Source organism: Ascidiella aspersa, chromosome 3, assembly GCF_963924565.1.
Source record: "Ascidiella aspersa chromosome 3, kaAscAspe10.2, whole genome shotgun sequence".
NCBI lineage: Eukaryota > Metazoa > Chordata > Ascidiacea > Phlebobranchia > Ascidiidae > Ascidiella > Ascidiella aspersa.
This window is the reverse complement of record NC_139449.1, coordinates 33,679,792-33,697,816: the sequence shown is the minus strand read 5'-3', so window position 1 is coordinate 33,697,816 and position 18,025 is coordinate 33,679,792. Positions and strand designations below refer to the sequence as shown.

At 37.3% G+C, this 18,025-nt stretch overlaps 2 protein-coding genes across 2 annotated transcripts in view; one reads left to right on the top strand and one right to left on the bottom strand.

Moving 5' to 3' along the window:
- Nucleotides 1–1,787: 1,787 nt before the first annotated feature.
- LOC146162622 (large ribosomal subunit protein eL21-like) lies at nt 1,788–5,298 on the bottom strand. The gene is made up of 5 exons (XM_083383942.1): nt 5,252–5,298; nt 4,351–4,512; nt 4,058–4,149; nt 2,820–2,970; nt 1,788–1,903 (listed from the first exon to the last, which is right to left on the bottom strand). The coding sequence occupies exons 2-5, from the start codon at nt 4,498–4,500 to the stop codon at nt 1,814–1,816; spliced, it is 483 nt and encodes a 160-aa protein (XP_083240068.1). The 5' UTR covers nt 4,501–4,512; nt 5,252–5,298; the 3' UTR covers nt 1,788–1,813.
- A 7,866-nt stretch (nt 5,299–13,164) lies between these two features.
- The window catches only part of LOC146162621 (uncharacterized), a 30,730-nt gene continuing 25,869 nt past the window's right edge, over nt 13,165–18,025 (top strand). The window contains exons 1-2 of the mRNA XM_083385249.1: nt 13,165–13,956; nt 16,922–17,087. Of these exons, the coding sequence (XP_083241375.1) occupies nt 13,165–13,956; nt 16,922–17,087 (958 nt within the window). The remainder of the gene's footprint in view (nt 13,957–16,921; nt 17,088–18,025) is intronic.

Below are 18,025 nucleotides of genomic sequence, written 5' to 3'. Positions count from 1 at the left end.
TGGTTAGCCTTCTATTTTTGAAAGATTTTTTTTTTAATTGAATCTTCAAGCATGGCCGAAATACCCATGTTAATTTGGTATCGCACCTTCGCTGATAACACCTAATTATAGGACAATGTTCAACACTACCACTTTGTTTTGGGTTTAGGCTCCAATCCGATATTATCGAATATCCCTTGTCATAATAATATTGTAAACAAGTCACTTTAAAACGATTTTAATTATGGTATGTGCATAATAACCCTAAATTAAGGTACCTTTAGAAAACAGAATGTCGAGTTCCTATTCAACCATTGTCGTCGCAATCAGGTTCTTTTGTTGACCTTAATGTCTAATTCTAAATAGAGGAATCAGGTAGCACTGTAGGATAAAGACAAATTGTATTGAGTTATCGACCAGCTTTCGCACAACCGTGCTTCATTACAGGTTATTTGGTGTTACTCATTGCTCACCGAAAATGGTCTCTCGGGGTAAGTGCCAGAAACTAATAACGAAGGAGGGAAATTGATTTACGTATAAAGATTGAAGAGTAGATAAAGCACTCTTTTGACCGAAGTACAAGTTAAGCCCCAAACAACAGCAGAAGAAATCATGTTGGAAAATTTGAGTGGAGACTTAGTAGGAGGAAGATAATTTTCTATCAGTATTACGCACGTCCTTAAAGTTCGGAGGATCATAGATGTAAGTTTTTTGACGTCTTATTGATAACCCCTTCTCTATCGCAGGAAATCAAATATCAAAATAATAGGTTTTTGTACCGATTAACCATATACTCCATACCTATAAATATTATTGTCAAATTTGTGATTAATCTTCGCAGATCTTCGAAGAATGAATTGGGCTCAAAAGAAGTTTTTAAAACCGCAAAATCAGATGATCAAGGATGTAATACGTAAAACTTTTGGCGCCTTTTGTCACAAATAGCTTTTTTTTCTCTTAGCTGCCTCGGATTTCGCTGATATTGTCTATCGAGATATATTTCGTAGGTGTGCCAACGTTTTGTTTCAGCTCTGTCGGTGTGCCGCAAGTGAAAACGGCTTCGAAGCTCTAATAAAGTTACAAAACTCGTCAAATTCTGGGAAACCAGCATCTGTCCAAGTTATTTCAAATCATTAGAAAAAAATACCCATTTGATTTAAACTGCCCCGAACTAAAAAAAAAGATGACCGTAACAAACCACATTTTTATCGATTTTGTGCTGGGCCGCATTCCGTATCTACCTAGTATAAATTTTGACTCTCGAAAACTCTTCTTGCACCTGTTTAAATCATAATTTTACTGTCGTCGAAATTTTCCTAATTTCTTTTGCCAATAAATCTGACATTTTCAACAATTGGCAGGGTAGCTTAAATAAACATTTTCAAACCTTTTTTTCTAACGTGCGCCCATCACATAAATTTTGTGTCAAATTCTTCAATCTGAAATCGGCTACGAAACCTGGCTACTCTTTCCAATGGTAACCATTTCGCACCAACTTAGTATAATAAAGGACTCTCGAAAATCTGTTTTGTGGTTCCTGTTTTAATCCTAATTTTAAAGCGTTCAAGGATTCCTGATTTCTGTTGCCAATAAAGTGAGACATTTTTTTATTAACCACGCTTTAAAAATGGCGAAATAAATTTTATGGATACAGCATAGATGTTGGACTTTTTTAAGTTGACAGATTAGCTAAAAATGACATCTTTACACCTTTTTTTCTAACGTGCGGTCATCACATGAATTTTTTGTCACATTCTACAATCTGAAATCGGCTACGGAACATGGCTAATCATAAGAGAGCAGGAGGCGACAATGTTTTGTGTGGTTTATTGACTTATGCGATAAACCTCCAGGGTACAGGGGTCACCAGTTCGGGTTCAACTCCCATCGAGCGGACGAAGTGAGCCTTGCGTGGTTGTTGGGGCTGGAAAAATAACAATGTTAATATAGAACAGAGAGATTTATTTCTTAATTATTGTGTTTGAGTTTGAAAACAGCTAAAGCTAACTTACATACCATTATGACTAAAAATGACAAAGGCATACACAAAGCATTTTCAACTTTATAAACCTACATTTTCCATTGCAACGTTTTGTGTTGTGTTAAAAAAACACTTGTAAATGAAAAGAAATTTATATTTTGTATTATACCAAAAGTTTATCAAAGTTAAGCACCAGGTTCAAGCAACAGAAATAACTGCAGATTTAAGCAAGCAATAACAGCAAGTAAATTTTGTATCAAAATTAAAGCATTTGAGATGCCCGCGCTATACATAAAACAACCAACAATTTATATACAAGCAATTTTTACATTTAAAAAAATATTTTTATGATTACAGAAATATATTTGACATCCTATTGGGCAGGTGTACTTTTTTAACGTAAACACCTAAAAAACTGGTTTGCGAGAAATAGGAGGTCAGGAATTTTTTATAGATGACGTCATAAAACGAGTCGCCTTCATAAACCTGCTATTTTCGGTCCAACAAATGTAAATTTGAAATGAACTCTAAATACACTTAAGTTGAAGGAGCCACAGTGATTTGAACTCTTTTCCGTCCAAAAAATTATTATTTTTTAATTTATACACTAAGATTTCTCGGCCTTCATGAATCCCTAAAACTTGTTCAACGTAGTCCCAGGGGCTTCACTACCAGTTTAGCCACCCTTGGTATGGGGGGTTAATAACGAATGATATTCCATTAAAAAGGGGTATTAAATTCAGGCATTTCAGCCGTGGGTAAAATTGGGATAAAAATTTTAAACCAGCGTTAAAAATCGCACAACTTCAATAAAAAAAAAAAATAATTTTCCCAACTTTTTCTAATACAGCTTAGCTACCTGTCTCTTGAGTTCACACTTCACTCCAGATTCCTTAGCCACAGCTCTCTTCCTCTCGTTCTCATGGACTCGTTTAAGGAAAGAGAGACGGGACTTTGAGTGCTTGACGTGCTCGATGCGAACGTTGATTCTCTTGGCAAGGATCTTACCCCTGATAGGAAAAATTGCAATAAAATGAAATAACTTGGAAACCTTCTGGTCAGGCCTAAGGAACCATTCTTGGTAAATAGAGATTTGTAAAAAGGAATATGTACAGAATTTGCTAGCTGCATGGATACTTATTTCAGATCGACTAAAATCGATACAAACCGATTTACTTGATAAAATCTAACCACTGCAATACAATTGGAAAGCGACGAGATTACAAATTTTTTTAAGTTAGGTTTTAAACACAATTCACAGGAAGATGTATAATTTGGACACATTTTATCGGGGGAACTTTACAATAAAAGCATGTTTAAGATTTTAGGGCATATTTCAATGTAAAGATGCTCTGCGACAAACTGGTAGTTAATTTGAGTTTTGTAGAGCTGGATGGGCAAGCATAAATAACTTCTACTTATAAAGCAGTTATTGCTTTAAAATCGCGTAGAGTAAGATGAATGCATGTTATTATAAGTGCCGGCAGACTACACATTATATAATTTCTAAAGCATTACATTTTTATAGGTCAAAATTGCTAAGCAACAAAGCTTAAAAATTAGTAGGACTGTAATAATATATTACAAAAAAAACACTTGATATTAGGCGGTTTATGCACTCGGCAATTTGGTTATTTGTATCATCACTCTTCAATTTTAACTTTTTTCATTTTCAAAGTTATATTAGCATAGCAGAGCATTATCGACTTTATTTGCTTGTAATAGGTAAAAATATTTCACAGACTGGTTTATACAAAGTCAGAACAAAACATTCTACAAAAAAATTTACTTAAGTGAAAATATGACCTCGCAACTTTACTTCAGTGGACTTAAATTTGGCATTTGTTTGACGGGGTGGATATTTTTTTCTAAACCTGGTTTAACTAGTTTAACTAATGGTTTCAATAAGTATTTACCAATGAACAGCCAAAGTATAGATTTTAGGAAATTAACATTTTAGTTAAGGTGAACTTAGTCCGTGCATAATCTATAATAATATTTTTGATAAGTATAGTTTGGTGAGTTAAAATTTTTAAATCAATATTAAGCCAGCATAAACAAAAAACTGCATTAAACAAAATGTTGATGTTGACTTACTTAACCTGCTTGTTGAGAATAACTCCCACAGCGTGTTTTGTTACGTTGAAAACCCGACCAGTCTTTCCGTGGTACACTTTGTGAGGCATACCCTGTAAAGTGGAAAAAATAACATTTCAAACGGTTGAAAACCTAACTCTGCATTTATAAATTGAATATATAAATTTAAACTTGCAATTAGTCCTTTGCAAATAGTGGCAATATATATATAGATATGTATGTAAAAAAATTAAAATATGACTAAACTTGACAGTATGTAAGCAACACAAATGTGGTTATTTAAAAAAACTGACCTTTTGGACGGCACCATCACCCTTGATGTCGACAATGTCACCTTTCTTGTAGACGGTGAGGTATTTTGTGAGTCCGATTACTCCCCTGGTACGGAACTTCTTTGAGAACATGTACCGAGTACCTCGGCGATAACCTTTAGGGTTCGTCATTTTGGCAGGTTACTAAAAGAGAGTAAAAATAAATTACATATGTATTTTTACATAAGATGTTTTGATTCGCACCGCTACTATGACACCTAAACTTTTTTGTAAAGCTTAGTCTGCATGGGAGACATGCCATTCTTAAAAATTTGCGCGACTGAAATAATGTTGTTTGCCATTTGCGCTGCCTGTTTCTTACGTTGATTTTACACACAATGTTGGGCTATGACCATGGCTGAGTGGGTACTTTAGCCTTACTTTCCAACCTGGTAGTACTTTATTTACAGCTGCCAAAATTCAATACATAACTGTTATCATCTTGGCAAATTTTAGCAGAAACTTTGTTACAGCGCAATTTTTAGCTGTATGAACATCCAAATTTTTAACACGGTATCCATGCAGCCATTGGAACAATGTATTATTTGTCTGGTGTTTTACTGTATTGGTGAGAAAATAAAGCAACTTTTTTATGTTGAACAATTAACCTACTGATTCCCACAAGCTAAAGCGTATGAAGAATATTTCTAAGACTCAAAATAACTTAGTTAGGAGTGCCAAAAGCAATAAATTGAAGCAAAAAACAATTAACTGATCTCGTTAAGCGTTTTTCAAAAAACTACAGGCTTTCCAGCTAAATTTGTTGTTGCTATAATTGGAAAACGCTGTACAGAACTTTTTAAATAAAGTTTTACGCAAGATATCAACCTCTTTTAACATTAAATGACGAAAAAAAACTAGTTAAAAATTTGTCAAACCTTACCTCAACACAAACCTCCGAAAAGAACGTGTGGATCACGTGACTACGATATGTGCTCTGCAGCGACATATATGGTCAAATAAATACCCAAAAATATTTGTAGAGATAAAGTTACACGTTTTACAAGTTTTTTTAAGATAAACATAGCTCTACAAACAATTTTTTTTATTGCTTAGATTTTTTGATGACAAATTGAGAATGTTTTTTTATCACAGTTTGCCATTTTATATCTTTGTATTTCAGTAACGATTGGGTGGATATTTGGCCTTACAATAAAGACAAGAATTTGTAAATCTTTTAAAAAACGTTTTAAAAAAATTGTATTATATTATTGTGTCGCCTATGGTACGGTTAAAATATTAATTGCACTATTTAAAGCTGGTAAAAGGTTAACTATAAGGTTAACTCTTTCGAACAGCATTCGACGCGTAATGCTTTTCTTTATAAGAATCGGCACAGCGTTGCCCAAATTCAAATGCCCAGGGCAAAGTTTAAGTTGCAAGGCGTTAAAGGTAAAACAACTTTTCAAAAGCTCAAAGTTATATTATCGGACTACTCGGCTTCTAAAAAGAGAAACCGTTTATTTGTGTTGTTTTGCACAGATTGTGCACTTCTTACGCCCTTTCTTCACCTGAAAGCATAAAGCCTTACGGCTACGCCCTTACCACTATACACCACGTTATATCCTTTTGTTAGGGTTTTGTCTTTGCTTAGCCTTAGGCCCAACTAGACAACCAAATTGTCCCGATTTTTTAGTCAGCCAAGATTATCCTTTATACGGGTATAAGCTTGTTGTGATTGGTCTGTATCACAAACTTGATGAAGATTGATACATGTCCGTTTTTATTTCTGCGTCAAATGTGAATGTAATTGTTACGTCAATATAATGTGTGAAGTGGTGGGTTGATTGCTGTTATCACTTTAGCTAGACAAATAATTGTATCTAGTGTAGGAGATGTTATTTTAGCAACTTAGTAAATAACTGGAATGCATTAAGTCTCTTTTTTATTCCATATTCGCGCGAGAGTTTGACTGGCTGGCATCAATCGACCTCTTTAAAGTTACATGTTTTGTGACCCTACGCAATGATGTTTTTCTAGAGTTCATACTTAAATGACCACAAAGTGTGTGCTCGATCTGTTGACTGTTTGGAAGCCCCGGTTTTAATTTAAATTTGATTTAGCTTCAAAGTATGGCCTTGTTTCCTCTATTTTTTTAATGCGTTTCGTTTAACGGCCACCAAGCGACTGTTTTACTGACTTAAAATAATTTGACTGGACTAGACTTACCGTAATTCGAACGAATGAGTTAACTTGGACTCAAGTGGTATACGCAAAATCATAGGCGTAGCCAGGGGGGGCCTTTGGGGCCATGCCCCCAAAAATTTATAAATATTTTACTCTTAATCATTTGTTTTGTAGCATTCATGAGCATTTCCACAACAGTCGATCACAGGCATGCCACACCTTCAATTGTCATGTATTGTTACGTTAACACTCAGCCAGTTGCTGCTCGAAACGGTTTTCTCGCATTCTTATGTGTTCGTTACGGCAATAACAAAAGCTAAACAAAAAATTTCAACTTTTTGGCCCACCCTCAAAAAAAAAATTTCGACTGGCTACGCCACTGCGCAAAAAATTTCTGTTTGTTTTAGAATTTAAATATTTTCTTAGCGAAATGTGGCGCGCAATGGTTAGCGTAAATAAACTTGGTCAGAAAATTAATTTTGAAAGACAATGACGTGACAATTGACATGCTATGGCAATGGTCTTGCATTTGGATGCTATTGTGCTTGGTTAGCCAATAACCTGGATTTGAGCATGCTGCAAATAACTTAACTTGGAATTTATTCATTTTAAATGACTTGTTCATAGGGAGTCGAACAGTTTGACTTTTCCGGTTCAGGTTAGGCTCAGGTTCAAGGATTTTTCGAAATCCGGTTCAGTTCCGGTTTCGGTTTCGAGCAATTTAAATGTTCCGGTTCAGCTCCGGTTCGACCATCGTTATTTCGAAACCGGTTCAAAAATTTTCGGTTCGGATACAATCTAAGTTGCGTTAAATCTATAAAATGTGGGTTAATAAATGTAGAGAATAATATTTGAATTGTAAGTAATTTAATCTAAGTTACGCAACGTATTAAACCAACAGCAACTCATTATTGAAATATTTAAAAAAAATAAAAATATCAACGTTGTTTTAATCAATATTTATTTTTTTTGTCGTAAAATTTCGAACATGTCGTAACTTAAATCTGTAAAAAGTGGTTGTGACGCCATGCTGGAGTAAACCGCATTTGTTTACAGGTTCGGGATCGGTTAAGGTTCATGTTATTTTAAATTATTCGGTTCAGTTCCGGTTCGGCTCCTTAAAATCTTACAAAAAATGGTTCAGGTTCGGTTACGGTTCGAAAAAAATTGACTCAAAAACCGCTTCATAAAGTTCCGGTTCGACTCCCTGCTTGTTCAAAGCACAAACGCCGCTACAGCAGGTCGTCAGAACAGAAAGCCAGCCCGAAACTGAAAGGGAGCCAGTCCGTACTGCACGTGAGCCCTAATCTCGTCAAATTCGTAATTTCATCGGGGGTCAATATTCAGATTTTCCAGCGCGGCCTTCGAAGCAGCGACTCTTCACTTTGACGCGTCAAGGCGCCTCCGCCGGCTTTTCACCTCCCATTTCCCGCCACGGCCCGGCGCGAGATAATGAAATCGAATGATCGTCCCTGGAGAACCGGGCGACCCACAGATTCGTCACAATCTACCTGCTGTTGCTCGCCATCACACACTTCATTGTTGATATTATACAGCGGCTAGTTCACGGAAAGATGTATGCGCTATCGTCTGGTGCGAAGCGATATTCACTTTTCGCCCGCTTTAGCGTATTTGTACGGATGTCCGGTGTTAGCGGTTCGGAAATGATATTGCAGGCTGTAGTATCGCTTATCGTATATCGGTGCCGATTCGATACTCTGAAAAGTCGGCGATTTGTCAATGGTTAAACATTAAACTAGCAATGTATTTTTGCTTGGAGAATAGTTAGACATACTCTAAATGTAGAGGTTAACATGCCTTTGCATGTTTTTTTTACTATTGTTGTGTTCTGCGTGACCTTTGTGTCGTCACTAAGGTCGCTGCTGGTATTTAAACGTGTGACAAAAACACTTTTCGGAAAATAAATTATATGAGTGGTATGCAGGTGGTATTGTTAGCTGCTGGGTAACTTTACTGGAAATGCTAATCGGCAAAGCACTGGAGAAAAATTTAAATGATCAAAATGGATGCTTTATTCAGCAACAACGAGTTATACTCGATGAGTGGAACTGTTCGAACTGTGTTTACAGGGCTGCAGTTTATTTGGAAACGAAATAGTCACCGATTAGCTGGGAAACTTAACTGTACAGACCATGTAACTGGTGAGAGAAATATTGGCACTGCTGTTTTTCCCAACAAAAATCTATTTTTGATCAGCGATATCGCCTTTTCTCGATAAGATATAGGTGCTGGTCTAGAATCCCACCACTTTTTCGTCCAGAGGTTTATATTGCCAACTTTATTTGGATTTGGGGGCGAGTTAGCATTTAGTTTAGGGTGGGTCAAGTATTATTATTATATTTATTCTAACATATTTTTTTCTTCCTTGCAATTTGAATTTTAACAACTCGCTGTCGTTTGTGACTATAAAAAGTGGTAGAATTTTAGACCACCGCCAAGATAAATATTTATTTGTTGCTACAATGCGAACACGGTAGCAAAGGCTCAACGAAGACCACAAAATGATAAAAAAGTAGAACCCCTTGAAAAACTCGCAATTCTGTCAAAACATGAAATCTGTGCAAAAGTGGCAGCTTTGGTCCAACGAGCCGAGTAGCTTTATTTTGCCGACTCTATTTGCCGTGAGGCCTGATTGCCGCTCGGCGCAATTATCTTTGCGTGACGTCAGAAATTACAGTCTTGTGCAGAACGCGCCGAGGCCGAGGTTTGCGCCTGACAGTTGCCTGTCGTCAATATCAGAAAGATTCGTATGTTTTAGATGTGTTATTTTGTGTGGATGCCAAAATGAATGGGCTAGCACTACGTATTTGATAATGCCAAGGTAAAATACAGGCTAGTTTTGCCACATAAGCGTTAAAGATGAAGTTAAACAGAGGCAACAGCCTGTAATGACAGCAAAGAAGTATTGCTTAGCTATGACTCGATGGCGTTCAGTGCTAGAATATCTCAAAACATTTCCGAGTCAGACTCAAATCGTTTCAGCTTGAAAGCACGAAAAACGCAGTTTATGATACCTTAACACCCTTTTTTCTTTTTTTGTTTGCCAGCAATCTTATTCTGTTGAGCTTTTTGCGGCTTTTTCAATCGCTCAGCGTTCGACTTTTTTTTGGCAACTCTTGAATGAGTCCTGCAGGTACGAGTTAAACTCGGGCAAACGTCAACACTTACGTGACTCATACAGAAAGCAAAAAGCTCTGTAGTTTATAAATTCTCCGTTCTAGTTTAAACATATTCGATTGTTTTAGCTTTACCTCACCAAACTTTGAGAACCACTGGTAGAGAAGATATGGGTATTGCCGCCTCCATATACGTGCACGTTTTTCACACATTTCCTGGCGGTCGGAGTATTTTAGTAAGGGGCGCGGGTGTGTTAACTAAGGTTTCTTAAGCTGGGGGCGCGACGCCTAGGGGTACTGTTTATCATTGTGGCTTTTGAAATCAGCCTGTTTTACGTTTTATTTGCATTGTTGCGGGTTTCAATAAATTGTGTGCAGGTGGCCGTGGCCCCCAAAAGTTTGAGATTATTTATTGCATCATTTCAACTGCTAACAACTTGTTTTCGTATTTTTCCATAAAAAAAGTAGTTTAAGAACACCTAGTAAATGTGCTGGTTAACATTTTTTCATAAAAAAACGTTCAAAAACCTCTGGTAGATGTGCCGTTTAAAATGTTTCCATAAAATAAAATTTAAGAACGCCTGGTAGATGCCTTGTAGAAGAACCCCTGGTACGCCGAAGCACTATATGTACGCAGCACTCGAAGCGAGCAATTCGGCTTAATTTGTCGCGCATCGATCCATCCACAGTTGCTTGTGCGACGCAGCGTGTTACAGAAACACCCGACGAACCCGATAAAATCGATCAGGGAAATGAATAATTAAGGTGCGCAAACCGAAATGGAAACCGGAGCGCTGCCGGGATCCACTTGCTCCTGGGAAGTTTAGGCATGCGACGAGTCAAAGCCGAGTTGGCTACTTGGGCACAAACATGGACTTGACCGCGGAATATAGTTTGTTAATAAATCTAACATTTGTGCGAATTACAAATGATATTTTAATAGGTTTGCGTCCCATCTCTTGTAAGTGATGCTTGAATTGCTTCTCAGTCACATTAACTGAAGATGATACAAGCTCGTTTCGAAACGTCGTAATCAAGATGCTGTCGATTTACTCGACCTTTTTGGCTTTGCAATTTATTATCAATATTCTAATAGTTATGAGAATAACGTTAAGGAATCTTAGGCGTCGCGCCCATCGTGGGGGATTTCCCAACCACGAGTTGTCATGGAAGTATTATACAATGTAGAATTAAATTAACGACAACATGAAAACGACGTTTTATCAAATATAATATTTCAATAACAATTAAAAGAGTTTTAGGCTCATTCCGGGCCGTTAATATTTGCGGTTTTAATTGAAATGTGCCACGCGCAAAAAGTAATATTTTTACCTCTTATGTATTTTTGCCATCGCTCCTGGTAGCGACGAGTCAAAGCCGAGTTGGCTACTCTGATGCGGAATATTTTTGGTTTATAAATCTAACAACTGTGCCGATTACGGTTTTAATTCAAATGTGCCACGTATATGACGAAAAGAATAGTTTTGCTACTTGTTTTGTTTTATATTTTTGCCATTGCCTGGGAAGTGCAGACGTGCGTCGAGTCAAATAGGCTACTCGGCCTCCGACTGAGTACAAAAAAAGATATTTTTCTTTACTTTTACTATTGTTTTTCGCAACTTTTCGTTGTAGTTGTTTTTGTTTATAAATCGAGTCTTTGTACGAATCACGACGAGGTTTTTGAGTTCATTCCGACCGTAAATTTCAAATGTGCCACGCATGACAAAAATAATATTTTCCTCATGTTTACATTTTTGCCACTCGAGGTTATTTTGCAACTCAAATCGACTTAATTTTTTGTTATTTAAAAGTATGGTCTGCAAAGGAACACTTCTCAATAATAGAACTCGAAAAGTTAGTTTATTATTGTTATTCGATACTTTGTGGAAGAGTTACTCGTCAATCGACGAGTAGTTAGAAAATCATTCTGCGAATGCAATAACGTCAGACATTTGAATCCCCAACTAAAGTGCCAATTAAAATACCTTTCGTGTGTATTTCCTATTTTACTATCTTCTGAAAAAGGCATCAGCATATTCCGCAATTGGCACAAAAGTTTAAAAAATTGTACCAATAACACCACTGGTGAAAAAGTTTTTTTTTTCTTTCGGGAACGACGGAAATTTTTCGGATGACGTCACCAAATTACGTCATAAAGAGACGTCTAAATTAAGTAAATCTAGGATACCTGAGGTTATCGTCCGACGTCGAAAAATATGTAACTGCAAGATCCTAATATATACAAGAAGATGAATAGCCTGGTAAAAATAAACTTTATTTTACTTGAAAGTTCTCTTTCTGACCGTTACGCTTTACTTCCACCACTGCCTACCATTTAATAATTATTTTACCATTCAGTTTTATTAAATTCCGTGTAACCGCAAAAGAAAGGCAACGACATTAAAGTGGCCCAAATGATTTTTTTTTAATATATGGAACCTTTCGGAATTAACCAAAAGTTCTAAGAGAAATTTATTTAGCCAGAATGCCTCTTTTCATGGCGAAATACATTTAACTTAAGAACTAATAAATGACCGAGTTGATTAAGACAAAAAAGTAAGTCTAAAGAATACTAAGTGCAAAGTGATTAAATTTAGTTATTACAACAATGTACTTTTGTAACCTTATGAACGTAAGACAAATCTATATTGATGCGTCTTGCATTGGATGTTGCTTAACGGACGGCTTCCAAGTTTTCGAGTCTACTTTTTCGAAATTCACAGAAACAGGAATCACTTTAAACGCAATTACTGGTTTTCCAAAGACGCCGAACTGACATGCGTAACTGGATTTCAAGTATGAACGTATGGTGATGTTTTCTAATTTGTTTCGATCGCTTCATCTGATATGCATTTTTTCGACATGGGACCAGCGATACGCGAGAACAACTAAGTTAGGGAAAATGACTTTTTCAACCAACGCTTGTCCAATGATAAATGTATTCCATATTTCTTGGAAAAATGAGAAGGCTACACATCAAAAGTCAAAAGCGGAATATTAGTATACAACCAAAACATTGAGGTATACTTTATGCAGGGATCTGTTATGTACCTTAAAAATGAATGTCAAATCCGAACAGGTTGACTAAAAGACAACTTGGGGTTTGACATTTATTATTAGAGCAAATGATTCTTTGGAACGCGGGAATGTGCAGGGTTGCGCAGTCGGAGTCGGACTCTAGACTCGAGTAAGACTACGCAAAACTACCCGAGTCCCGAGTCCGACGTACGCATGCGCATTACCAAATTTCGTAACTGGTATGGCCGCAAGCTGTAAAATTGTAAAAGTGTACAGTATAAGACATTCCTAATTAAAACTGTTCTGCCATAAGAATGAATTCGTTTTTCAGTAAAGACGATAATCTCACACTTTCTTCCCACAGCACTAGGTTAATCATGACCTCCGAAAGCTATAAAATCATCAATGGTTAGTGTTACGTTTAGTTTACGAACCATGTGGTGGCATTAACTGTAAAAACAAAGTTAGGGCGACAAAATAGAAAGACTTTTCAGCGTCAAAACACGAAGCTGCAATGAAGGAAAACCCCGGCCAGCAGCCAAAAGACTCCAAAGATGCGGGCTTTACATTCGACAGCCCCTCCACTCACAACTCAGCCAAACAACGGAGACACACTCGGCCCCTCACCATCATCCCCTTGCCGCCGCCGCCCCCTCCCCCACCCGAAGATAGCCCCTTTGATGACGTCATTATTGATGACGGACTGTATTCTGGTCTAGCTTTTGCTGCAAAGGAACCGACCACCTTGCGTATGTCTGCCAGCAACCCCGATTTGAGCGCAGAGCGGTGCTTCAATAGCGGCCAGGCGATGGCCTTTCATGGCAGCGGCAAGGATTTTAATCCGCCAGACTGGCAGCCCCACACGTGCCCGTCTATCCAGGCGAATTCGGGCATGACGTCTGGTGATGCTTGCCCGCAGCAACATCGATCAGCATCGGCCCACGCGAGAGAAGCGAGAGAAAAAGGCGGGGCTCTTGCAAACGCGAGAGAAGCGTCGCGACCGGGCGACTTTAAACGGAGTGAGAGCCAAAGCGAAGCCGCTGCAGAATCGAATTGGAAAGTTGAAATTGCGCAGGACAAGAGCGACTTTATTGACGTTGGAATCGACAGTTGCGAGCACGGCAATACGCGACAGCAGCAACAGGGTCAGGAGAGCGACTTGAGCCCTGAGATAAGCAGCGTAAGACAGCCGAGGCCCACTTCATTGTTCAAGCCTGGCCAAGCGCCGACTTTTTACCTGGACCATCGAATTTCGTCTTCTCATTTTTATGCCAAACGCCAGCCGCTGGCAGACAAGCGTTTTAAGGTAAGTTGGGCCAATTGTTAGATTTTAATTGTAAATAACGCATAACGTTCTTTATGGAAAAATAAAAAATACAGTGTTTAGAAAGCAACAACTCAGATTTTTATTTATTAAACGAGGTTTTAAATCACAGATTTTGCTACAGGGTGTTGAAATTCGTTGGATAAATTTAAAATGCGGATAAATCAAAATGCATGCTTAACCACGCGTACATTTGTAAGTGCGGTTTGCCAGCATTTTGGAAGTCAGTTCCATTGAGTTAATGTTAATAATATACTAAAATGTCTACAAAAGTGGAATTTTTTTAAACGTTTACTAATTCTTTAATGAGTTTTCGGGTGAGTTTTAAAATTATTCAAAATCTGATCTGTATTACTTTTGGCGCAATTAAAACGTGATTTAGCCAACATTGAGTAGTTAGTAGAAGAGTTGTTAACGATGGCGCGTCTTTGTATAAGGGTAATAAAAAGTAATTTCAACCAGGGGGGCTTTATTCGAACGATAAACCCTAGTTTACGACCTTGAGTCGGCGCACAGAAGAATTACCAATAAGTTTCTGACTCTAAAGTTTTCGCCTTAGCGCCTAATAGCCTGTCTTGGAATTTCTCAACAAGGGAGCTCAAGAATATTTGGAGCTTAAAATTTGAAATATAACAAAAATCCGGGTTGCTTTCCATTTACCCTTTGTGGCATTATAAGTTCAATTAGAATGACCTTAAACTAGTATTGTAGTGCAATCAAGTATTGGATAAAAAACTACAAAACTGCTACTATTAGTGGTTTCACTATGCGTTTACACGGCTTTTATTTGATGAAATTGGAAAGCAAAAATTACACCGGTAATTGCACCCTTATTAAATGTCTTTACGAATATATAGTGAGCAAAAGTGAACAGACTTCCTATTAGCGACTTTTCAGAAGTCAGTCTTGGGGGAAATGCTTTGTTTAGAGTCGTTCAGACGGCTCCAGACGGATCCAAACCCGCCATCAGCGCGTCTACCAAGTTGCAGCTATAAGCGAAGCGATTTTACCGCGGAAAGCCAATCTTAATCGACTGAGCATGGTCGTGGCACACTTCTGACGATCGCATTTTACTTCTGACGGTCGCATTCCAGCGGCTTTGCAGAATTGTAGCGATTGGCTACACAATCCTAAGCGAAAAACTGATCTCAAATTAACCGAGTATCAGTTTATCAGTGGTAACTGATGAGCAACTTATCAAAAGGCACAATACAATTAAAGTAAAGAAGTGTCAACAGAAAACGAGTCTTAGAGCCTGAAAATCACCTGGCTTAGGAAGCAACAGGTTACGGCAACTAAAAATATGAATAATATGACATTATTTTGGTCGAACAGGATCACGTTGTGCTAGTTCTTCTCAAATCGACCGAGTTTACGGTCATGGCCCACTTCTACTCGGGGCTAGATTCACCATTAGGTGAAATAAGCACGTGCTTAGGGCATCCAGCAATGAGGGGAACCATTAAACAAATATTGGCGGATTTAAATTACATCTGTTTTGTACCCAATCATTTATGAGATAACGAATTTACGGCAAAATACGCACAAATTCATGATATATACATTTTTTTAAATTTAATATTTTTTAATTTGCACATATATTAAAATTATGTTGCAAGAAATTTAGGAAGACCGTACGACTGTGTCGCAAACTTTACTTGTTTTGTTCTCGTTGAATTGTTTTTACTCTTTTTATTGATTTTTGTTTCGAATATTACTCGTCCGAAGCCTTGTTGAATTGGGGAGCACATGGGAGAAGGTATCATTTTAAATAATATCACTGTTTACTAACAATATCTGGTGAATTGTGGCGAGAAAACAACTAGACGCCAGTAAGAACCCTCTTTTTAATTTGCATTATTCGACGAACGAACGCAGTTTTATTTAAATCGGACATAAAATACGCCGAATCTTAGAGCAGAAACACTCATGTGTGTTTCAGTTTGAACTATTTAAAAACCAAAACGTTTAAAACGCGAATTATTTAACACAAAGCGAAGAACGCAACACAGATTTAAAATGTCTATAGCCAACAAAAATAACACTTTCCATGCCATATGTATGCGAAAACGTAACCTATGGCAAAGTTATTTCTTGCTTTGGCGAACCAGGCACGGGTTTTTCTTGCGTTTGTTGATTTTTGGTCGATCGGAGCCGTAACTCCCGCAAACCACCAAGTAAAGAATTCCACTGAGGCAGCACGAGACGGTCCACGCTTTTTTGTGACAGTTTCTAGTAAACTTAGTTGAGCTTACAGTCGCCGTTTCATGTGTTTATTAAGGCAAAAAAAACAGTAGCCAAAAAGGTTATAAATGTCGAAGAGAAAATATGACGAAAGCCGCAATAATATTATACTTTACATTAACTTGACCACAAAATTCCGCATTATATCTAAAAGAAAATTCGGCTAGACAAAGTATTTGACCTTTGACACAATGTGGTATTATTTTATACAAGGGGTGAAAACTGTTCTGACACGAAAAACCCCCCACGGTCTGATTTATAGGAGGAATTGCAGTATTTCTAGCACATGTGTTACAAAAGCGAGGTTTCTCCTAGTCAATTAAGATAAAACCAGAAAGATAAACGTTTTTCAAAGTAATACTTCTCCAACCTAAAACTTTATAAAAATAAATCAACTGTGTGGCGTTCTAAGTTACCTCTTCATAACATCACGTTCATATGTGAATTTGTGACGTCGATCTTTGCGTAATTTTGTGACGATTCTAATGCAATACTGAGAAAAGTAGCTTTTTTAATTTCATAGGAGAGAAACAGCAGAACATACGCTTTAAGGCCACAGATAAAGGGAATTTGTGGTTCTTGAGCGCTTTTCATGCAAAAAAGTCTTACAGAAAAACCGCTAAAATATCTCCAGGAGCCTACAACAAGGTTTTTCTACACATCGGACTTACACACTTGAACTTAATTCATCGTTTTTCCACAGTCTCGACCCAGCATGACTGGCGGCCCTGGCAGAGACGGCCCGAGGCACCAGCGAAAGCGTCGACCACTGCCCGCCATTCCACAGGAAAAAACCCTCACCAGGTGTGACGTAGGGGTCATGACCCCCGACGAGATGTTCCACTTTTCCACCGACAGCAGGGTAATCGGTAAGCGTCCTTTGTGAGTGCTTAAAGATGCATCGGGTGCCTTCGAAAAGGCTAAATTACTAAAATAAGTCGGCCTGGTTAACTAGTTTAAAACTCACTTTATAGAATAATTTTTTTAGCCTTTTCTTGTTTGTTTTACAATCCTGTTTAGTCAGACTAGTTTCGGTAATAGCCCATTCAAAGGAGCTGGTGTAACAATTGTGCTGTTATCATTTTGGTCAGTGCAACTTCAAGCGATTGATGTTACAATAACTGTGTGTGTTACGTAAATGCACTAAAGTTGTTTTGTTTCAAAGTAATCTGCTTTTAATTAGTATTATTTCGTAATATCCTTTAAGAACCTGTTTTATTTTAAAGCATGACTAATTAAAGTTTAAAATAATTTTAACGCCAAATATAACGGGAAAATTTCCACAGGCTTAAATATAGATTTTTAGCACAAATGTTTTTAGCCTTTCACTGCAATTTATGCAGCACTAAATAGAATTAGTAAGAATATCAAAGCCCATACAGAAGTAGTTGTGTTGAAAATGAATAAAGAGTTATTCGAAACGTTTAAAATGCTACCTACTTCTGTATGGGCTTTGATATTCTTATTAGGTCTTACTACAACCTCCAGCCATTATGCAGCACTAATTAGAATTAGTTACACAACGTCTAGTGCCGCTTTAGTTTAAGTGTTTGTTTTTTAGTATCTAATGTCGTTTTGCACTTTTTGTGGCGAAATAGTTTTATATTTTGTTTTTTCGCCCCAAAATCTCTCTTCGTGGCTTTTTATAAATAAAACACCTAAAAAAGGGGAAGAAATTCACTTTGAAAAATAAACCCATAAAATGAACAATAAGAAATGAGAATCAAGTGAATGTCACCAAAAATAAATTTTCACAACATTTTTAAACGTAATACAGACTACAACTGTACGTAAAAAAATTATACTA

Coding starts and splice junctions, on each gene's coding strand:
- LOC146162622 (XM_083383942.1), bottom strand. CDS start 4,500: ATGACGAACCCTAAAGGTTATCGCCGAGGTACTCGGTACATGTTCTCA. Junction 4,150..4,350: donor GTGATGGTGCCGTCCAAAAG/GTCAGTTTTTTT, acceptor TCCACTTTACAG/GGTATGCCTCACAAAGTGTA. Junction 1,904..2,819: donor AGTGTGAACTCAAGAGACAG/GTAGCTAAGCTG, acceptor TTATTTTTCCAG/CCCCAACAACCACGCAAGGC.